Raw genomic sequence first — 23,524 nt, forward strand, 5'->3', positions numbered from 1 at the left:
TTTTTTTTTTTTGAAAGCAAGCTAACTCTGATAAGAGCAAAAAAAATCGAGTTTGCAAAATCACTCGCTTAAAGAATGTTGACAGTTGTCATCACATCTTGCAATTTGCATACACGTAGAGACTTTTACTCACATTTGCGAATTGATTTTTTAGAGAACATGCGACCTTCTTACATATTTGCATATGTTATAGGTATCTAAAGATGGCAAGATATGTACATAGATACATATGTATCTATGTACTTTATAGCCGGCTAACTAGTAAACATCTGCAATTTATATTCATATGTATGTATGTGCGTATGTATTTATATTTTATTACTATACATATGGGTCATTCCATACAACATTTACACCTCAATATTTTTTTTGCCGTGAAATAGATGTTTTTTCATTCTTTATCGAAAAAAGGAAGACACCAATTTTTTTATTTCGTCATGGTATTCGAGAATCTCGAAAAAAAATTCCCGAAACTTTGAACTTACGGAGAAGTATATTTTAATAATTGTTTGCAGTTAACAAACTATTTGTCGGACAAAATCAGTTAAGGTATGAAAATGTGCGTAAAGCCGAGGTAATTACGCACATTTTGATACCTCAACTGATTTTCTCCGACAAATAGTTTATTAACTGCAAACAGTTGAAAAAAAAACTTCTCCGTGAGTTCAAAATTTCGGGATTTTTTTCGAGATTTTCGAATGTCATAACGAAATAAAGTAATAGGTGTCTTCTTTTTTCGATAAAGAATGTAAAAAAAATATATTTCACCCCAAAATAATACTGAGGTGTAAATATTGTATGGAATGACCCATATATTCTTATGTACAGTGGCTCAAAGTGAAATTCGTCCGCCAAGCCATTTCTATTTTTTTTCGTTTAACTTCAAAACCCAAAAAAAAAAACATAAATGCATTGTTTTATAAAAAAAAGTAGTATTATACAATCTTTTACATTTGTAAAATATTAGTGAAATGGCCAAAGTGAAGCGCTTACAGGCGAAACCAATTATGCAGTGTGTTGAGGTCAGAGATGCTCAACAAACTACATGAATCGATTTCCGTTTTGTTGATGCGCAAAAATAACTTATAAAAACTAATAATGTTTGAAGGGCGAAATTCGAAGATGTGCTCGTGTTAGCCCTTAATATAAATTTTTTTGAAAAATACTTTTGCAAATTCTCAAGGATATTCAAGAATAAAATTTTAAAGCTTTTTTAATTCCACAGAATATTTTCTTTTAGTCTACATTGTACTGAGTTTTGTAAATAATTTTTTTTAATTAATCATATCTTTAAAATTTCAAAGTCCTGTTAAGTAACATCCTGACGTCAGAGAGAAAATCTAAAAACGTAGTTTAACTATTTAGCCCCCTAGTTTCGCGAATAAATATATAAATTATTGGTGTGTGTGTAATATGTATAATTGCTGTTTTTAAGTAAGAATACAATGTTAATGAGATTTTTGGTACTGTTTCAATTAAACTAAAACGTCAATGTCAGGAGTGAATGAAGATATTTTCAATAATATACTCTTCTCATGTTTTCTGATGGTTTATTCAATTTTTTCTGATAGTTTTAGCTAGATCCCCGACCCAGCTGAAAGAAATTAAAACTTTCTCAAAATTTATGATTTGAATGAACCTCAAGCTCGATAAAATTGTTGATTATAATTTATAAAACTAGTATTTCATTTTAAATATTTTTTATCTATGTATGTCAAAGGCAATTAAAACCCCTTAATTTGCAAAAAATTCCTTTTTTTTTGAAGGTTACATACAGTTTTTTGTTGAAAAAACATTTTTTTTTTCTGCAAATTTAGTTTTTTGGAAAAAAGATCTGGCACCACTGGTTCTGCTCAACAAATGTAATCAAAACTGCGGGGTCGTTCAATAGATTTTTTGTTTTAAATAGTAATATAATAATAATGAGTATAAATGCTATATGTACTTGATCGCATAGAGGGTCATGTGCAGGGAGAAAATGGAAGAAAGTCCTGCTTTTCAAAATGAACGCACCAAACACCATACATATGTATATTTTAGCTGTAAGTGTTTGAATTTCGAGTTGATTCAAAATGAAGTCAGAATCGGGGCTTATAGTGACCCATAAATATACCCAGAAGTAATATTCCCACATTACAATGACGGCTTTCAAGCTCAGATCGGAATATAAAAGAAGGTTGGTTGGGTAATATGTCACAAAAAGTGGTACTGGCAAAGCAGCAATATGACACTGAGAATAAGCCTAATGGGAGAAATATGGCCTACCCTTACTAATAAATTCGTTAATTCAATGCATTTTCGAATGAAACTAAACGCGAACAATAACGGCAACTCCACTTCATATTTAAATGAACTGAAATTTTTACTAGAATACACAAATATCTTTTAAAATGTGCATTTTGTACAATTTAATTTATGCTCCTTTTTTCTTAAATATTAGTACGAAACTCGTTTATATTTTATTTAACAGTATAATTACCAACGGCTAGTTGGAAAAATTTTAAACAAATAAAAAAAAGCGATGGCTTACGAAGAAATTGCAAATTATGCTATTTTACTGAGGTACATACACACATATGTACATATGCACAATTTTAGTTGGTTTATTCGATATAATTTTTCCTTCGCTGTACGGGTTTCACTTTGACCTACTGTATATTATGCCCGCTCAAAATTTTGTGCGTGCTCGGCTAAGTGTTTGCGGGAGAGCGACATTAAATAGCAAGAGACCAGCAAAGTACTGCACATACACACAAATTTAATTGTATATTTTTGCCGTTTTAAAAAGTATAGCATTGTATATTGATTGGTAATACATATATAACTATACCAACATACATACATACAAATGTCTTTGTTGTTTGTTGTTGTTTTTCTTATCAGCTTTAATTATAATGTGTCGCATGCGAAAATGGCAGCTTTAGGCCGAGTTTTTCGAGACCGCGTTTCAACAAATGTGAATGAATATTGTTACTATAAAGTATTCGCTATTACCAATAGCTGCTTTTTTAACGTTAAAAACTGCCACTATATATTTGAAACTAATGCCGATTTTCCACTATGCTTTAAAAGGACAAAAAAAATGTGTGCCATGGGGAAATTAACTTAATGACGTAATGCCCAACTTTGACACTCAAATTGTTGCCATTTAATGCCTAATAGAAATTCAGCACAACCCAGTTTTTTAATTTTGTTTTTAATATTTTTGACGGCATCAAAAATGGTACCAACGACTTTCGAATTTCCGGCCAATATGCCGCGCATACGTACATATCTATCTAATGCCTATTACGTTCTTATCAGTAGACTTATAATATACACAATTCAAACCTAATCGCCCGAAGTACTCAATAAGCATTGTGTAATCTTTTTATAATAACAAAAAATAAGCGAACACAACACAATTTTCATTAGACGCCTTCAGAGGTCTATTATAAAAATAATTGATATTATGCTTTTATAGTTTAAAAAGCATTCGTTAAACACTCACTAATTTTAGTTAAGCATATTTATGTTTAGCATTATTTACATTTAGCACTGAAAAATATACTCGTATAAAAATTAAATTATTTAAATACTACAAAAATGCATTCGCTCCGTTATGCTCGTGCATATACTCCAACATTTTTGCGAGCCTTTACTGCAGCCATGATGAATAACAATGGGGTAAGAGTTGTGTGTGTGTGCGTGACAGAGAATGTATATAAATAAAAGTGTAATTATGAGAATAAATATGGTTTTTTTGTATACAGATCTTGTTAATATTTGAAGTACTTATAACCCTGTAGACATTTTTCCAGCGTATTCTTAATTGTAGAGAAATTTTGAAGAATTCGTAAAAATCTCATCAGATTTTTTGCAGAATTTTCTAAAATTAAATAAACTGTGCACACTTCGATTATTTTTCGAAATTTCCGGAGAAAAATCGGTAAAGTAATGAAAATGGTGCTGCTATGTGAAAAATTTCGCTGAATTGTATAGAATGTTCTTTGTTTTTCGTACATAAATTTCTTTACGAGTTCGTGTCAACCACTTCATATAACACAGCCACACAAAAAAAAAATGTGTTCTGACCCAAAGGTCTCACTATGTGTGCTATATGTTTTTGGGGTCGCTGAATCCGAATCCGAGGTCCATTTAACCCCATCAGTTCAGGGTTTTGATATAACCCCAGAAAACCAATATGGCGGACACCTTTTGGAAAAAACTCATCGGATTCGCTTGAAACTCGTTACTCGGGGGTTTTCGGGTTCGCTAATTACGAATATGATATTATTTTTTCAAAATTCAAAATGCCGGATCCAATATGGCGGACACATTTTTGTAAAATTCATCGGATTCGCTTGAAAACCGTTACTCAGGGGTTTTGGGAGTCCGGAGTTTGGGAGTTTTGGGATCGGATCCGCCATTTTGAATTTTGAAAAAATAATATCATATTCGTAATTAGCGACCCAGAAAACCCCCGAGTAACGAGTTTCAAGCGAATCCGATGAATTTTTCCAAAAGGTGTCCGCCATATTGGTTTTCTGGGGTTATATCAAAACCCTGAACTGATGGGGTTAAATGGACCTCGGATTCGGATTCAGCGACCCCAAAAACATAAAGAACACATAGTGAGACCTTTGGGTCAGAACACAAATTTTTTTTTGTGTGGCTGTGTAATTTTCTTTGTAGATTCTTAAAAAAAAATCGTTACAGAAATGAGATACTCCTAAAGAGTTCGGGAATTTTGGGGTTTGCAGGGAAGTTACATATATTGATAAGGTTTTGAATGTGTTTTTTTTTGCCAAATTTTTACCTTGATTGGCTTTTTTATTGTGAATTTTATTACATATCGTCAGTATAGTATGGAAAGTGCGTAACTCACATCATCGCTGAAATACAAAAGGCCGTAACTAAGGCTGACTTCCAAAACGTATCGTAAGTGTCGAATTGTTGTATGTGTTAAACTTTAAAAGCTTAAATAAATGTTTAGAGAACTTGAAACCAAAAGCAACTATTTTTTAACACTGCGAAAATTCATAATATGACTTTGATGGTACTTTGTGAACCCCCTTAGTATATTTTTTAGGCGTTTAAAGTTTACGATATACAACAATACCACACTTACGTCACCGTTGTGAATACCCCCAATGTTTGGATACTGTCATACTGCGGTATTCAAACTGTTTGTATATACAGAGTTGCTACACATTGCAACCATGTACGTTGTATATTTTTAACCGACTTTCAAAAAAGGAGGAGGTTATCAGTTCGTCGGAATATTTTTATTTTTATTTTTTTTGTGTATGTTACTGCATAACTTTGTACCACGTCAACCGATTTCGATAATTCTTTTTCCATGGTATAATGAAATAACTTAAACTTTTTTTATTTAATTTTTTTTACTATGCAACCACTGGCCACATTCAGAAAAAGCATTCCTTAATGCTAGGAAAAAAGTATATTATTCTAAGGAAATTGTACCTTTAAATGGCTCCAATGACATGGCTGCCCTAATATGAGTAAACGAATTGACTCAGTTTAAGGAAAACACAATTTTTTTTTTTTTAGGAAAATTTTAATTTATCATTTTGCTCGTGGCGCTCAAACAGTGGCAATGGCCGACAGAGCAAAGCTCTGGCGTGCTAGTCGAGAGCTGCAAGGTCGAGTCCCAGAGCAGGAATTTTTTTTAATACATATTTTTTTTTATTTTTTTAGTTGTAATTTTTAAAATTGTATTTAAAAAAAATATCTAATTTATTTTGTATGGTATTTGAGTATTGAGGTTTTTCCATATATGAAATTAATTTTACTATTTGTAATTTATATTTAATTTGAAATATTTGACTTACCTTACTCTAACCACCTCCAACCGGACTCGAACCTGCGATCTCAGAACCAGCAGCAGTAGTGTTCACGCGACGCCACAGCCGACATTTGCCAGGAAAGCAATTAACTTTGTTTTAACAGCACTGAAAGAACTTTTTACAGTAAATGTCAACTAATTTTTTTTTTAATTACCGACCTACTCGAATTAGGTAATTAATCTAATGCTGGATTTCCACTAGGCATTAAATGTCAAAAATGACAAATGACAAAGTCGGGCATTAAAAAATAATCGTGTCATTACATTAAACAAATAGTCATTAAGTTCATTTTCACATGGCATTTTTTTAAATGGCATACATATTTTGTCATTTCAATGCCTAGTGGAAATTCGGCATAAGTTTAGCATTTACAAAACGACCAATTTTTATGTAGTAAATATTTTTAGATTACAATTCAAACCAGAAATTTGATGCTTAACAACTGCTAACCAACTACCTCTCTTTTACCTTTTAGATGGCTACAAAAATTCGTGCTGGTCCCGTTGTTGACATTCTCGGCGATGAAATGACTCGCATCATTTGGTCTTCGATTAAGGACAAGTTAATCCTACCTTTCCTCGACATCGAATTGCACACGTACGATCTCGGCATGGAGAATCGCGACAAAACCGATGATAAAGTCACCGTCGATTGCGCGGAAGCGATTAAGAAGTACAATGTTGGTATTAAGTGTGCAACTATCACGCCTGATGAGAAGCGTGTCGAAGAGTTTAAACTGAAGAAAATGTGGAAATCACCCAACGGTACTATTCGTAACATTCTCGGCGGCACTGTGTTCCGTGAAGCGATCGTTTGTAAGAATATTCCACGCCTGGTTTCGGGTTGGGAGAAACCCATTGTCATCGGTCGTCATGCGCACGGTGATCAATATAAGGCTACAGATTTTGTGGTGCCCGGCCCTGGCACATTGACACTGACTTTCAAGCCCGCCGAAGGCAACGAAACCATTTCTCATGAAGTATACCAATACAAAGGCTCCGGCGTCGCAATGGGCATGTTTAATACCGACGATTCGATCGTTGATTTTGCGCACGCTTCCATGAAGTATGCTCTCGCAAGAAAATTGCCGCTCTACTTGAGTACCAAAAACACCATTCTGAAGAAGTACGATGGTCGCTTCAAAGATATCTTTCAAGAAATCTACGACAAAGAGTACAAGAAAGATTTTGAGGCTCAAAACATCTGGTATGAGCATCGTCTAATCGACGATATGGTCGCTTATTGTATGAAATCCGAAGGTGGCTTTGTCTGGGCCTGTAAGAACTATGATGGTGATGTACAATCGGATTCGGTTGCACAAGGTTTCGGGTCGTTGGGTTTGATGACATCAGTGCTGATCTGCCCGGACGGCAAGACAGTCGAGTCAGAGGCGGCACATGGTACTGTTACACGTCACTACCGTATGTATCAGCAAGGCAAAGAGACATCAACCAATCCCATTGCATCGATTTTCGCCTGGACACGTGGTCTATTGCATCGTGCGGAATTGGACAAAAACGAGAGCCTGAAAAAGTTCGCCGAAACGCTGGAGAAGGTGTGCGTTGACACCATCGAATCGGGTAGCATGACCAAGGATTTGGCTATTTGCATCAAGGGCATGAACAAAGTGCAACGTAGCGACTACTTAGAGACATTCGAATTCATGGATAAGCTAGCTGAAAATCTGCAAAAGGCACTTGGGCAATGACTTTCCAAGCGCAAGGCGCGCATTGCAAATAATGAAGGCAACCGTTCGCATTTGTGAGATGCAAGTGATGGTATTACTGAAGTTAGATGTTATACATTAGAGCAGGGTACCCAGTGTATGATCCATTGTTCACATAAGCAAATTGTTTATAAATTTATGTACACCTACAATAAAGGCTTTTATATTTGGTATTGTGTGTACTTTGGGTGTATCTTTGAAATTTCAGGATTGAAGAAAATTTTTCATATTTACCCACGCTGAGTTTAATAAAGCATTTAAGTAGTTTTTCTGACGCGCAGAAAGTCGAACCGTTTGCAATCGGACAGCACACGTCGTGGCCGAACTGACATTATATTGCGCTACCTTAGACGCTAAGAAACTGGAAAACTGCGACACATGAAATCAAAATTATGGATGCTCTACCTGATCTTACCATATTTGAAGTGATGTAGCTCTCTTTTCTTCCTGGATCCTTCCTTCGCTTTCGCCTTCTTTGTTTATCCGCTAGATATCATGCGTCATCACGAATGTAGCATCGTCTCAGGTTATTTTGAACGCGCTTATGACCCGGTGAGAGCTTACCCTTAACACCAATTTTAGCGTTCCCAAAACTGAGCTCCATAAAATAAGGATGAGCACAGCATATTTGAGTGCAAATCTGTTTTATCTGCCAATTTAATCAGCATGATGGCCACCGTAACACCAAAGTTCGATTCCTGGTCAGAACAACCTCAAATAAGTAAGGCTTTTCCTAATAGCGGTCGACCCTCGACAGGCATTGGCAAGCATCTGAGTGTGTATTTCTGTATTAGAAAAGCTTCTCATATAAAACCGTCTGCCGTTCGGAGGCGACGTAAAACTGTACCACAATTAAGAAAAAAGATACTCAACCGAATACATAGCAAAAGAGCAAGCGCCATAATATTATTATTATTAATCAGCAGGAAAAGTGTGGATCTTCGGCGATACTTGGAGGTTCTCAAGCCATTCCTATATGATCCCACTATCAGGCTGACAGGCACTATGCTACCGAAATTATACTTCGACAAGCCTTACAAGGTCAGAATATGAAGCGATAATAACCAGAAAAGTCTGGCAATGGCCACCAACCCAGCCGTCTTCGTTGAGAGACAAATGATGCCAGTATAAATATTACGCCGGATAGTCAGCAGCTTTAAAGGCCTTAGACCAGTGTGCGTGGAATTGATGTCACGTGTGCGAACAAGTCGTGCAGTGGAATGAAGCTTTCGCTGCCTTCTCAAGCAGAGCGTCTATGTATACGCGAATACGATGCGCAGTCGCCCGCCGGGTAAACGCTGCCCAGCTGTACCGTAGACTCATTTAGAACTGCATCAAGGCTTATTGAAAAACTCTTTTCAACCACCTAGCAGCCCACAATAGAGTTATGCTGTGGTCGGCGTTGGGACATGAAGGGTTTGAAGACAACGAAAGAGCTGACTGTGTCACAAAACGTCGAGCCCAATCAAAGGAATTCATAACTCCTTCCATAAGGAAGTCCGAAAGGCTTCTGCAACTTAGCCGGGAAGGTCTTATAACTCTTACAGGCTAGACACCGAAAGTTAGGGTAAAATTGGAATAATATGGAGCTTTCTGTAGACACCGACTTTAGATTTTGTGAATTGGCGAACAAAACTCCAGAGCATATTCTATGTGACTGCCGACGCATCATGAATCGCAGTCTGATACACCTTGGAGAATATCTTCTCCTGGAGATTATCTTCTCCATACCTTGATCATACGGAGTTAAACTTCTGCGCTGGTGAATTTCGCTTAGCGGTAACTGCAAGTGATAGATTACCTACGAGTTTCACTCCTGGAGTGAGAGATATACCAAAATCTCCGTCCACATGTTTTGGAGTACCTCCTCCCTGGTGAATTAACCAGGTCTAAGGCTCACTAATAAAACCTAAACAGTACGTTGGCGATATGGCATCGAAGACAAAGAAGTACATACTCGTACGTTCATTGAAAATCAATTGGAAGACATGCGTTAAAAATTACTTTTGAACAGTTGCATACGTAACCCACTCATTGATTATTCTGGCGTTACATCTTCCGTTCCAATGCTTCTATTCTCTTTCCGCTCAATAGCTCCCGTTCGAAAGGTCTTTAACCTCACATCAAAGCTCGTCGAAATGCAATCGCACCAGATTTTTACACTCTTTCGCAAGAACAATAAAAACACCAGAGTTGAGCAAAATTTTTGTTTTATTTTCTACAAATCCACACACATCGTCCAACGCTAACTGACCAGCACTTTTGGGGTTTCAATTGAGCTATGCACAAGTCAGCTTTTATTAGATTTGTCGCAGTGCTAGTTGCAGTCTTTCGGAAATACCCCAACGAGCAACATGCGTGTACCGATAGACACGCGTAAAAAGCAAAATAAAAAACATTAATTTAATAATAAAAAAAAACAAAACACTCGCAAGGACCCGCATTTCTTTTCGAAATTTCAATAAACTCACCATCATTTTGTTTTTGTGTTTAAATACTTACTTAAACTACAGCGCGTTGAAATCAAGGAAATGCTATCAAATCTCAAACGGCCATTAGCAAGTGTGTCCTTCGTATTCCCTCCACTGCTGTGGGTGATAACATGTTTGTTGGCGTCAGTGAGCGGTTATCCTTCGAACACTTTTCGCGATCTCGATATCTGCAATCATTGGAATGGACGTCGACATTTTCTGGAATTGGGCGAACGTGGCGATTTGCATGCGCGTAATGTCACCACATCCGCTTTTCGAGTGTGTAACGTGTCCGTTATTTTGCGTATCAGTATTTAAAATTATATCTCCTCACTCCCTATAGAGCACCCTATTCTCGCCCACAAATCCTAGCCAAATGAAGAATCGCAGCAGCACAGATATTTGGTATCAGTGCAATTTGGAGCTGGTGACCTGCGCTGAGTGCGTCATTCGCATAACATTCACGCACATCAACTTCTCTAAGACGTGCGAACGCATTGCCAATTCGGGTATTGGAAAATCCTCACTTTGTCCTTGCGAACATATTCAATTCTCAGAACCACCGTATGACACAACGATTTCGGGCCAGGAGTTCTGTGGCGATGGCAAAGTGTTTCGCAGTAAAACGCGTACGTTGTTGCTGAAATTCTTCTATCGCGCAACCAATAGTCATGTCTTTTCGCTGCAGTACTTCTCGGAAAGTATGTCGTATGCGTTTAATATTCGTAGACATATTCGCTAATTTCCAAAATGTTTTTTTTTTTGTTTTCTGTATACTTATTCTAACTCAGGGAATGTTAAAATTGTTAGCGGCTCACCACGGCAGGCCATAATCAGTAATTATTCCAAAAATGAGCCGCATGTCATCTCAACTCCCTACTTTCCTATGCCATATCCTCGTGATTACGGCATTGAACATATACTGACATGTGAATCGGAAAACTGTCAAGTGCGACTGGATTTTACCGACTTTCAGTTAGGCCTAACCTCAACATTGGAAATATTCGATTCGAACGGTCAAATGTTGGACTCGTACACCGGTGAACATTTTCGTCCGCCCATCACAATTAGCAATGGTAAATCACTATTGTTGCAATTCCGTGGTAACGGTAATACGGGTGTCGGATTTCGTGCCGAGATATCTTTCGTTTCATCCAAGCAATTGAAGGAAGATCGTTTAGTGCCATATACAGGTGAGTTTTGGTGTAACTTTAGATAAGAAATTAACGAAAGGGGAAGTTACTTAACACCATTCAATAGTAAGAACTGAAAACGCTTCATTATAAAAAAAGATTCATACAGCCTCTTTGAGCTCCTTGTTAGAAACGAATTTAGTTTAACCAGTTAAACTTGCAGCTTTTAAGTTTCAGCATGATTTTTACGGATAAATCTCATTTAGAAGACCTGCTTTGAGTAAAAGACTTCGTGGCTTTCAAATTGTGGCCGCAGTTATGGAATATTTCAGAAGTAGTAGTACAACTTTATTAGCGCTCCAACCAATTCTGCTCCACAGTAGAACCTCTCCAATGCTTTTTTTGTTTTATCGAGCTTACGTTATCTTCCTGAGCTTAAAGCTGTACAGTCCGATCTACCCCTAGTCCTACAAGCATCCTTATAGGGAAGAACATTTCTTGTATCTTTGAACTTAACCACCAATATGGGTTTTCTGCTTTAGGGAGGTCATTTGGGAAGGGCAGTAATTCTTGCGGCTTCTTAGTCCCAAATATTGCTCGCCTTTACTATGTTGAAAGTTAGTACGACCTTAATGCACTCTACACCCGTCGCGACAACTTTGTCATCAATGGGAAGCTAAAACTGCGCATTCAGCTTCCCAGCTACGGTAATGGACCGTAGAGTCCTTATTAGAAAGGGTATTTCCTTTCTGTACGTTTCCTATTATAGGAAAGCCTAGTGGTCCAGGCGGTTTCACAGCATAATAAGTAGTTCCTGCATTCATTGCTATTAGATCTTTTACTGTTTAAAGGCTGCCCTTCGTATTCCTATCGATCCTTTTCTGGACGGATGTGGGTGGTCGTAGCTTTCCTTAACTATTTGTGAACTTTACAATTATGATTTGAATTAAGTAAACAATGCTTAGCCATTTCATGCAGAGATCTATGGCATTCGATAAGGGACTTTACGCTTTTCATGTGTGAGTCTAAAGCATACACGCCTTCGCAGTGCAGGCAGGCGTTCGTTCAACTTTCGCCATCCGGAAAAATCATTACCAAGGAAGCAAATCTTGAAGCGACGCAGTTCTTAAAAAAAAACGCAACTAAACAATCTCGTGCGAGCCAAATATGCTCAGATTGGGTTGCTAAAATTGAATACTCGAAAGGACTCTCTACGTTAGCCGCCTCGTCTTCGTGAGGCATGCAGGAAATCTGAGTGAATTTAGAATTCGAGGATAGATTTCGATGATCTACTTGATACAGCTAAATGAAGGTTAGGGGCATTTTTCTTAAATATATGTACGTTCCAACCGTTGATTTGAAAGGAAGGAATTATTTTAAATCATTTGCCTTTCGTCTAAGTATATGCTGCATAGGAATTTGTGGATACACCTCACCAATTGAAATATTCGCTTAGTTCAAGTCTGCAATACAATCCAAAAGTATTGGCTAAAGGTTTGGTTAACGGACAGTGGTCTTCGCGATGCTTTCCACATCTTTCTCGTATCTGCAACTGCGACAAAAATCGTTAGTTGGGTATTCCGACCTCTTTCCATGCGTCCCATTAGAAAATGTTCGGTGATTACCGCGACTGCTAATTTGAGGGAAGAGCGGTCAAGCCGTGTGACAGCAGTGGATCGCTTTACCTAGATTGTTGGCCTAATTCGCCTGGCAGTATGGCAGTTGGTTTCTATGACCCACGTTTAAGTTCCGCGCTTGCGAAAGGTTAGTGATATATACATATGCCCGCGTCTTGAGCAGAATTGTCTTCGAATATTTGTGTCCCTCTCCTTTCCAGCTCGTCGGCTGTGCAGTTTGCAGGAATGCATTTTGATGCCAGCAGGTCGAGTATCCTTCTGCTACTTTGGACGTTGTTCCGTTAGATTTTAGAGAGTTAATAGCAGCTTGACTGATATATAGTGATAGGCCGCTCGGGAGAAGCAGTAGTCATGAGGCGCCGAGTGGCTTATATTATCGCGTTTAGCTCTGCTTGAAAAATACTACAATGTTTCGGCAAGCGTAGGCTGAGGTTGAGTGCGAGTTCACCAGAATAAATGCCGCTCACCACCCTTTCGTTTGGAGCCATCTGTATAAACATCTAGCCACCGACCGTAGTTCCGGTATGTGGCCAATTTCTATTCGGTCCTCTCAAGTATGCTTACGGATAATTTGTTATCTAAACAGAGTAGCGGACTGGTAGAATTTTCGGCATTGCTATAGAATATTCGGCAGAGTTTCAAGGACTTTTGCGTGTCCGTATCTGACGTCTCTCCACGACTGGATCGCTGTAGAGGTCCGCCGTTGGTGCTCCCGTGTGAAGCATGAAAGCCGTCATCTGTATACGTTCCAACTTGGCTCTGGACAAATCTTGTTAAACGCCGGCCGCCAAAGACGAACGCTTATTCTACTTACGTTTACTTATATGTAAGTATGTATATAAATAAATTTGATGACGTTAGAAAAGACCGAAACATGCGTTTACGGCATCACGTCTTACATAGTGTTGCACGTTTCCTTAGGAGTGTGTCATTCTAGAGGATTTATTTCAATAAAACGTGAAATCAAGATTATACTAATCTATGTCAGTAGTACATATTTCTCATGCAGAATAGACACACTTACATACTATGTATCTTAACACATTGAGTGCCATATGGCACGCTTTTGTAAGACACCTAATACCTCCTGTGGTGCCACGTCGCATTAAAGCATACGACAGCTATTGTTTCACATTCGACCTTGTCGTTCGCTTTCGATGAAACTTCGAATGTTTTCAGGGTAGTAGTCTGATATTCGCAATACATTTTTGCTCCAATTTTCCTAACGTTGGAGTAATATTTGTCTGTTTTATGATAAGAACACTGAGGTATATTTTGTGTTTGATGAAAACTTGCTTGGGCTCTGTTGGAGACTTTCGTCAGATTCGCTTGCCACTCAATGTGTTAATACGAATACTACTAGTGTATGCGCATACGAAGCCACTACATTCTTACCGCGTCAGAGGTGTAAGCAAGAAATTATATGTATTATTCCAAGAGCCCTGCAAAATGTATCCAACAATAAATACGTTGTGGGTCTTCCCTGCCATTTGACAGGGGCAATCAAATTGTGATATTGATTAACGTTAACGATACGTTCCTCTTTGCTTCATACGTGGGAAAAGTAAATACTCGCGGACTATTGCGGAAAACAAAGGCGAGAATATAGACGGGCAAGGAGAAATAAATAGATATCGCATAGCCATGAGGAGGTTAACATTTGACCTAACCGCTTTCGTCCTACAATTCATGAATGCAACTGACTTTTTGTGTTTATTTTTACTTCTTTGGCTGTAATACAAATGTATGTATTATTTTTCGGTTCCTTTGTTCTTTTGTGGGTAATCTATCTATCTGAGTACACCGTCTTTTACAAGCGGCTTAACTCTTACGTGCACCATTGGTAAACAACGGTGTTATTTGCTTTTTTATTTTGTTTAAGAGAAAGGCAACTATTCAGAACACGCGGTATATAGTAGAGTGATGGTCTCGCTGGCATGCCGTGCAAACTAGCTTAATCTGTAGCATACGACTTTATACGTATTACGCCCTGGTATATGATGTTTTTGCTATTTTTTTTTTTTTTGTGTTCATTTGCAGATTGTGGCGGCATGGTTTCCGGACCAGGTGGCGCAATCACGATGATGAATATGATCGAAAATAACACCGATGTAAGATTTTACGATTGCATATGGATAATTAAGCCTGGCAACAATTATATGATGATGAAGACACACATTTCGCTGCGCGTTGAAGAATTTCATGGCATGGCTTCACGTTCGGATCTAACCATACGTCAGGGTACAACATCGGATGCTGCTGAAATTGAGAGTGTTGTTTGGCCCAATAATGGCATGAGTAAAGAGAGTCACATTGTGCCGGTGCTAACAGGCTACTATATACGCCTGCGTGGTGTCTTCGGCATGTCATCGAAACTGGCCATTTCTTACAGTGTTTTCAACTATTTAAGTAAGTTGAACCACACATACTTAAGTATGGCCATTAATGGGTTAAATTTTTATTTAAGATTGTTATATTGGTTCGGAATTCCTTTGCGGTAATAATCATTGCATCTCAATAAGGCTACACTGTGATGGCTTTGATCATTGTGGTGACGGTTCTGATGAACCAGAATCATGCGAAGAGGATTGGGCGCATTTACAAAACGATCGACGCTGGTACTCACACAAGCCGAATTATTATTTTCCCAAAATAGAGCAGTATCCTGACTTGAAAACAGCTACTGGTATTTTCATAATAAGTACGCTGGGTATTTTTGCCGTACTAACGGGTTGGATGGTCATATTGTACCGCATGGGTGTGAGGGCACGCCATCAACGCGAACTGCAAAGTCATCTGCAAACTATTAGTGAGCTACTAGGTAAATAGATTTCATGAGCTTCTGTTGTATCTATAAGCGAAGATGCTGTATTTTGGAACGAATTTGCATTATCTATTGTCAAGCTTGGTTTGGGACAAACCAGTTTCGGCGTTGAAGCTGGCACAAGGGATGACGGAAATTCGTTGCAAAATACTAGGAATGTAGAAACAAAACACTGCATCCGCTAAGTGTGTCATTTTTTATATACCAATTCTTTCGCTTAATTTATAAGTAAGTTACTTTTTCCCACACCAGACCGCCAAGAGGAAATGACGCCCGACGAACCGCCCAGCTATGAAGCACCACCCGACTATGAGGAAGTAATCAAGGTTGGCATGGAACAGGAGATACGTGATGCACGCCAACGTCAACGGCGTCGCCATCATCACCATCCCGAGCACGGTTGTGGGCACGCCGCCTGCATTCTACCGCACACACATACCTGCGATCGTCCGACCACATCGGCGGCTGCCGCAGCCATTGCGCTTAACGGCACTGTGGCTATTACAAATGGTGTCGGCGGTGCGCAATTGCCCGATGCAGAAATACGCAATGAACTGGCTAATCGTGTACTAATGGCTACCGCAGCTTGTGGTAATGCTTCCATATTTCATTCCAACATACCTAGTACTCGTAGCTCTAATCCGTTATTTATCAGTCCCTCTTACATCCTTCTCCTACCTTTTTTCATATCATATCCAACAAGCTCTTCAGAAGCTAATATTTTTTTATTTATTAAATCTAAGAATCACGTTTACAGGCGCTGCAGGCGCGTCAGAATCGGGCACAGTTGCGCAGGGATGCTGCTGCTGTCAATCCATGGGGATTCAGTCGGGCCCGACATCGCTTCCCATTGGGTGTGAATTATCCCCAACCGTTGGCGAACAGCCGGAGGCCGGGACGAGCTCGTAAGTGACACTAGGCTTGGTGCTGTATTCCTGAACCATTTTTATAAATTTTTTTTTCTTCGGTTTGCAGTACCGGAACGCCCAGTCAACTTGAGGAACGAAGTGCCGAATTTCGAGATGACTCACTCAATATATCGCTCACTCTAGGCATACCACAAACAACAATGGCTCTTAGCGAAAATAGTAAGATTTGTGTCTAATTTGTATTTATGTATTTTCATTGAATAGATTTATGACGCAATGAACTTAGGTTATTCCGGCAGACCCCGAGGGACTTACTTAGACATTAATTAGATTGTGCATTTTGTTACCAGATTTTACAAATACTTTGTACGGTAACTACAGGGTTCAAAGTTAGGCAGCCGGCTGATGTCCACTACGGAGAGCTTTTCGGGTGTGTTGATGAATCGAGATGGTTAAACTAGCGATGGTTAGTCTAACAAATACCGGGAAGCTGAGAAGGAAGTGCTGAGATGACTCTACTTCGTCTCCCAAACAACTGCAGCAGTAGGGATCCGTGGCGATATTAAGTCGCACCGCGTGGCTTCCTAAAGACGCTTCAGAGATTCGGCAGTCTGAACTCAAGATTTATTGAGAGTTCCTGGCCGTAAACACCTCCTCCAACTTTGGCGTCCCGCTTCGATCCATCCGTGTATTGAACCTCTGCCGCAAATGATCTTGCGGTAACCCAATGTTTCTTAAAGGAAATCTAGCTTGTTCACAGGATTAAGTTTCCTACAGCTTTGACTGAAGAGAAGGTGAAAAATCTGGTTGTTTGTAGACCATCACGAAATCTCTAAAATGTGAACATGCAGCTAGGTTAAATAGCCACTGCGTGCTTTCGTAGAGAGCATTAACTACAACCGACTAACTAAGCTGCACAGTCTTCACATTCATTCTATATCTCCCGTTTGTAACCCAACTAGAAGACCAGCGTCCCCCCTTCTAAGAGCTAAAAAAAAATGTGTGAACTGGCTGTCGTAAGCACCAAGCGTTTTAGTTCACAATTATCCTGCCCGTTGGAGCGTGTATAAATCAGGTCCCTATTCTTTTGAGAAAAGTTTCCTTTCATAAGGCTGTCCTCCAGACCAATACCCTATGCAATAATATCGGCCCAAGCTTTCACACGATCAATCGAAGAATGCCTAATCAGACCATAATTATAATTTATTATTCCAGATTCAAATGTTTCATCGCGCCCCAGGAGCACAACTAATTACAGCGAACAAACCCATTTGAAACGCTCCTGGATTGTTGTTAGTAACGGTACACACAACTACAAAGTTCAACGTTTGCGACACACATTCTCCGTGCCAGAGTCATTCCCAATTGATGCCTATTACCCAGATGTGCTAAGCTATGGTACCAACCTACCACACGAACGGTAAGTGGAGATGGGAGTTATTCCGTTTAATAAATATGGACAGTGGTTGCAGTGAAATGTTGAGTAGTTTATCTGAGATTGATCTCTAATTTGAACATAAAAAAGCTGAGCAGACATTCTTCAGTTGTAAAAAACAAATAACCGCAAGCGCTATATTCATCTAAATTTTTTTAAACTCTTTCCAGCCAACTTTTCCTCAGCAACGCCAGCAATTTCGGTTCAGAATTATCACGCGATCCTTCAGCGCACTGCATCAATGCACGTCGACTCCAACAGCAGCAGCAATTCAATCAGCCGATAACGAGTCAGCAGCAACGCAGCGCAATTCTGCATCTATACGATGACAATACAGCTAACTGCACGGATGTGGGCGTGGCATCGACTTCGCATAATCAACAAACTCACCAAAATCGTTCACCTATTTCGGATAATTTGCGACAACCTTTATTGCACAACGAAATGGATAGCGATTGTGAGCATGAAATATCGTGTTTTGGTGCGGTAAGCAATCGTATACATGCCCGACGTAGTCATGCCCGTCGTCATGTGCGTAGCAAATCCTTCACCAACTCAACCAGCTGTAAGCAGCACCACCATCAGCGTGTCGGCGGTGGTGGTGTTATGAGACGCAGTTCGTCGGCCGATTTGTTGTTGCGTTTAAGTCCGGCCACTTCACCGTCATCGCCACAGGAATACCATGACTCGGCGGATATCAATGGTCAACAGTATACAAAGCATGAAGAACTGATATTTTTGATTTAAAGTATGTAGGTACCTAAGCGAAGGCATAAGTAAGGGGGGGATTTTGGAGAAAGGTTGTGAAAGTGAAATTGTGAAATTGTCGATGCTCCTATCATGTATCTCGAAATCGCATCATTTTTGCGGGTGTAATGAAAATTTAGAGAGACTACTTTTTGGGTGCTAGATATGTATGGTGAGAAACAAATTCGAACATGTAATTATATATACATATATGTATATGTTATGCTGAAGTATTAAGGACCTTCATTTCAAAATGCCCAGGATTCGAGATACATAATCAGACTGTTCAAAGTTAAAAGGTGCATAACAAAAGTTATAGAAATTGTTTGTATTTTTGTGAATGTGATTTAGTTGCTAATTATTACAAATAAAACATAACCCATAAAGAGCTACATACTACCTTTACGTTTACGACACACTATCACCTGATTTGTGTATGATATTTAATTACCCATGTGTATATTTATTACTTTGTATTCATTATGATTCCCAGTACCTAACATAACGCCAAATATGTATGTAAACAAAATCAAATACCTGTTGCTATGTAAAATGGAAAATATTAAATATTTCAAATACATATAGATTTAATGGAAAAGCAGTAAATACAAGCTAATAAAAGTATTGACAACACTAAATTTGAGAAATAATTTTTAAAATGTTTTCCTTTCTTCCTAACTACATAGAAATATTGCGTTCGCAAGTCTTGTTTCTAATTGCGTAGCTAAATATATCTACAAAGTCAATATCAAATAGAAATGGAATGGAAGAGAATACTCGCTGACTCGTCTTTACAGTTTCACTTAATAGTAATTTTTTCTTTTCTCTAAACTTGGCTGTATTCTGGGATGACTCCACTGCATATGAGCAGATCTCACGAGTTGGTTTTTTAGTGTCACTCCCTCCTCTCGGCAGAAAAAAAATGCTAAAGCATTCTTCTTGCATTTATTTCAATCAATGTAGTTCCAGAAGGAAGTACAATAAAAATTATATCAAGTATTTGGATTGGATTGGATTTTAGCCTTAAAACGTTTACTAAGGCGAAAAAGTACCGAAATGAATCATTTTTCATTCGAAAAATTCATAATGGTTTCTTTAATAACTTTGGCAGTTTACATCGACATCGTCGATCTGAAATTAAGTGGCAGTTCAGAAAAATAAGCTAAAGAGGTTAGTCATAGACGGAAAGGTCTAGGCAAATAGATCTCCCCTTACAAACTGGACAAAGTTGGAGAACGAAACACTCATCAACTCTTGACAACGAGAAGCACGGTAGATAACACTGTGCTGGGTTTCAAGTCACAACGGGATAGAAAGAAACGAAGTCGCCGACGTACTAGCGAATGACAGCCCAATGTCTGTCATTGTGAGGTAAGAAAAACTTTGCGGACTCAGTTGGTATTCTTCGAGACTTACAACTAACGCGTAGGTAAACTCAGAACGCAGTCTGGTTAGCGGTAGAGTGACTAAGACAGCCCACAACATGTTGTTAATGTTGTTGTTGTAGTGGCTACTAAACCTCGCTCGGCTTGGCACGCTCATCCATCAACGTTGGGGTCTGGCTCAGCTAAAGGGACTAAGTGCGCTACTTCCATTTGGGTCTGTCCATAGGGACAGGGACGTTAGCTGAGTGGGATTTTTTGGGGGGCATTGCGAAGAGGTGCCGTGAGTAATGTGGCGACTCTGCGCATGCCGGGCACTCATTGGTACGGTGACCATTCGTTCCGATTTTGGCGGGACAGTACCGATTTTGAGAAAATTTCCCCGCTAAATATTTTTTAAAAGTCAGAAAGTCCCGATTCTTCATATTTGTACCGATTAAATCCCGATTTTCAGTGCTTTCTTTATTAATTTGACAAAAGTCACCGTGTTCCCTGGCCCCAAAACCATTTTGCCTACAAATAACATAGAATATAAGGGAGCCATAAACATAGCCAGCAACCTTATTTTCTATGATCTTTGGTTTTGTTTTATTCTGTCAAACTGCTACTTTCGCTATATTGCAGTTTCTTAAAGTTTTTGGAATTATTTGTTAAGTTTTTTTTAATGAAACGATTCTAACTAGAATTTAGTGAAACTGTAAAAAATAATACTAATTCCCTTAAACAAATTCATAGATATGAAAAATATAAGCTGTAGATACAGTGGCGAAAATATAAATAGCGAGGAGACATTTAAGCATTCTTTGGTTTTCCTCTTTCGGCTATTTAATGTTTATTATTTTTTTAATGAAATTGTAGCGCTTTATCTTACAAAATCCATGCAAATCAAGTATACAGTTTTATAGCACATTCAATTTTATTGCCAAAATTTTAAGTAGCTAGGACTTACCGTTGATTTTTGGTAAATTTTTTTTTTTTGTGAAAGGTGTTGCTCATTTTCTCCATATTTACAAAAAATTCGTCGAACATACTTCCTATGGAAGAAAATGCGCAAACGACAAATTGCCAAAAATCAACGGTAAGTCCTAGCTATTTCAAACTTCTACTTTATTATACTAAAATTTAATGGGATACAAAAAAATCTAAAAAAACTGATTGAAAATTTTAAAATGTTGATGAACTTTCATTAAAATTCGTCGAATTTTTTTAAGTGTTCTACAAAGCTGAACATTTTTCTTTACACGGTTTTGTTAGATAGTAGGATATATTTTCATAAAAAATAGTAAACATTTAAAAACATTAGTCACAACTTTCTAAAATGTTGTTTCCCAATTTAAATAAAACTATTTTGTTATATTTTTGTTTATACGTATGTATGTATATGTCAGTATGCAGTTATGTAGTTAAATATATGTGAATTTTATTCATCTTCATTAATACTAAATATATGCGTACATACGGGTATGCAAGTAAATTTATTGTGTATATTTACGTACATACAAACATATAATTAGATACTATGAACTCCCGCAAAACTTTCGATTATAGAGGCGTGAGTGCTGCTGCAGCGCTGTGTACATATAACTTTTCTTATGCGTACTTATAGTATACTATTACATACATAAATGAATAAACATACATATCGTCACTTGAAATGCAAAAAGACGTAACTAAGAAAACATTCAAAATTCAGTTTTTGATTCATATGATGGATTTCATGGAATTACAACTCCCACATCATTTAATGAAAAAAATAAAAAAAATTTTAGTCACGATTTTTTCCATTTCAGTTACGATGTTGTTACGTCTTTTTGCATTTCAGGTGACGATATGCATAAATACATACGTGCAATATGTTTTGTTTTTTTTTTGCTCTTTTTAAATATGAGTACTCTGTTAATTTATTACTAACACCAAGGAAACTAATATTAATCGATTTTGACTTATCGGGAAATTGGCGTAAATTCAAAAAAAAATCCTTTGCTACTGCATGGACTTATCATAGCCCATGGCAAGAAATATTTTCTTTTTCTCTCTGCTTTTCTAGAAAAATTCAATATCGGATATGCACCGGCTTTCGAACAGAAAAATACTGTATCCAACAGCAATACATGATAAAATTCAAAGAACTTTGAAAGAGAAAAATCTTAAATGATTATGACCAAGGCATATTAAATAAGGTACAAGTGATTTTGACATTTCTCTCTTTTGAACACCGACTATAATGTCAAATGATTAATAACTTTTAACCGTTTTCAAGTTGGCCTTTTCTATTTTTCATTAAAAATTCAATTGCGTGCTGTGAGATAACATTTTGAATTGTGTGACAGGTGAAGTAATGAAACAGCTTTCTCGCTTTATTTTCCTGACGTTCGGCTATCTTATACAAATTTTTAAAGGCAAATTTTCAAATAAAATAGTGTCAAATCTTTTATCTTGCTCTTATTACTGCACCTGGTATAATTTCACCATGATGCGTTTCGACTGATGCTAATTTGTAGCAAATATAGCACTCGCACCTCAAAGGGTTAATTTGTTTGATTACAGTTTTTTGATATTATAACTAGATGCAAGAGAGTTCGAGCTAGTTGTCACTTCTACTTTATTAAATATGCCGTGATTATGACTTCACTTCCATTTATAAAAGAGAGAATATTTTCGAGCGCTAACAGCGAAAATAACGTCAGCGCCATTTTTTCACAATTTTCTTTTTGATGCACAAATGCTTTTAAAGCATTTAGCAGCATTTCCGCATTAAAAAGAAAATTTTGGAAAAAAATGTTCCTTAAGTTATTTTTGCGCTTAGGTTTTTTCAAAATCAATATAACCAATAAACTCGACATCGCAATGTAATTTGATTTGCTACAATATGAATCGGAAATGCAGTAGAGAAAGATTTTGGAGCCCCCAATACGTTCAGTCAAGATGGACCAGTCCTTAAAATGTCTTACATATTTCATTAAAATTCTAGCGCCATCAATTAAGTATATTATACATACATATGTATATTAGATTTCCAATTTAAATACTTTTTCCAAGTGTAATGTGTCACCTTCCATTCATAATATTTTTGTGTTAAATAGTGTTAGATGGTTATGAAGCCGTACGTTACACTGAAGCTGATTATACATACATATATATATATTTTTTTTTAATATTATACATAGACGTACATACATATTATGTATGTAGCTATATTACTGCATAAAATATAGTTTTTTTTAAATAAATACACATGTGATATGCACATATGTGTGTATGTATGTATGTATGTATGTATGTATACATATTGTCTCTATTTTAAAGCAGACGAAATTCGAAAAATTCTTTATATAAATACACGTACACGTAAGTAGAACGCACGCATATGTATGTATCACTTTTAATAAAGTTTTGTCCTTAATTATAGTTTCTTTTTTTATTAAGCTTTTTTTTAATAGCAAAAAAGACT

General features: G+C 37.5%; 2 protein-coding genes across 5 annotated transcripts in view; both read left to right on the forward strand.

Annotated features, from left to right (window-relative positions):
• LOC118747792 (isocitrate dehydrogenase [NADP] cytoplasmic) overlaps nucleotides 1–7,757 on the forward strand; it is a 52,810-nt gene extending 45,053 nt beyond the window's left edge. The window contains exons 2-3 of one of the 3 annotated variants that reach the window (XM_036481927.1): nucleotides 2,174–2,176; nucleotides 6,325–7,757. In XM_036481927.1, the coding sequence (XP_036337820.1) occupies nucleotides 6,325–7,557 (1,233 nt within the window). In that variant the 5' untranslated portion in view covers nucleotides 2,174–2,176 and the 3' untranslated portion in view covers nucleotides 7,558–7,757. Of the gene's footprint in view, nucleotides 1–2,173; nucleotides 2,177–3,525; nucleotides 3,667–6,324 lie in introns of those variants that run through there. The other 2 variants (XM_036481925.1, XM_036481926.1) reach the window with 2 other exon arrangements.
• Nucleotides 7,758–8,477: 720 nt separating this feature from the next.
• The window catches only part of LOC118747795, a 19,650-nt gene continuing 4,603 nt past the window's right edge, over nucleotides 8,478–23,524 (forward strand). The window contains exons 1-10 of one of the 2 annotated variants that reach the window (XR_004993983.1): nucleotides 8,478–10,325; nucleotides 10,390–10,747; nucleotides 10,838–11,239; nucleotides 14,857–15,225; nucleotides 15,284–15,637; nucleotides 15,893–16,231; nucleotides 16,384–16,545; nucleotides 16,616–16,728; nucleotides 17,725–17,929; nucleotides 18,115–18,199. Coding sequence is in view for 1 of the 2 variants with exons in the window: in XM_036481935.1 (XP_036337828.1) it covers nucleotides 10,107–10,325; nucleotides 10,390–10,747; nucleotides 10,838–11,239; nucleotides 14,857–15,225; nucleotides 15,284–15,637; nucleotides 15,893–16,231; nucleotides 16,398–16,545; nucleotides 16,616–16,728; nucleotides 17,725–17,929; nucleotides 18,115–18,691 (3,084 nt within the window). In the remaining variant the exon portion in view is untranslated. Of the gene's footprint in view, nucleotides 10,326–10,389; nucleotides 10,748–10,837; nucleotides 11,240–14,856; nucleotides 15,226–15,283; nucleotides 15,638–15,892; nucleotides 16,232–16,383; nucleotides 16,546–16,615; nucleotides 16,729–17,724; nucleotides 17,930–18,114; nucleotides 18,693–23,524 lie in introns of those variants that run through there. The other variant, XM_036481935.1, reaches the window with a different exon arrangement.

Source organism: Rhagoletis pomonella, unplaced genomic scaffold (genome assembly GCF_013731165.1).
Source record: "Rhagoletis pomonella isolate Grant_MI unplaced genomic scaffold, Rhpom_1.0 Rhpom_scaffold_00012, whole genome shotgun sequence".
NCBI classification, from domain to species: domain Eukaryota; kingdom Metazoa; phylum Arthropoda; class Insecta; order Diptera; family Tephritidae; genus Rhagoletis; species Rhagoletis pomonella.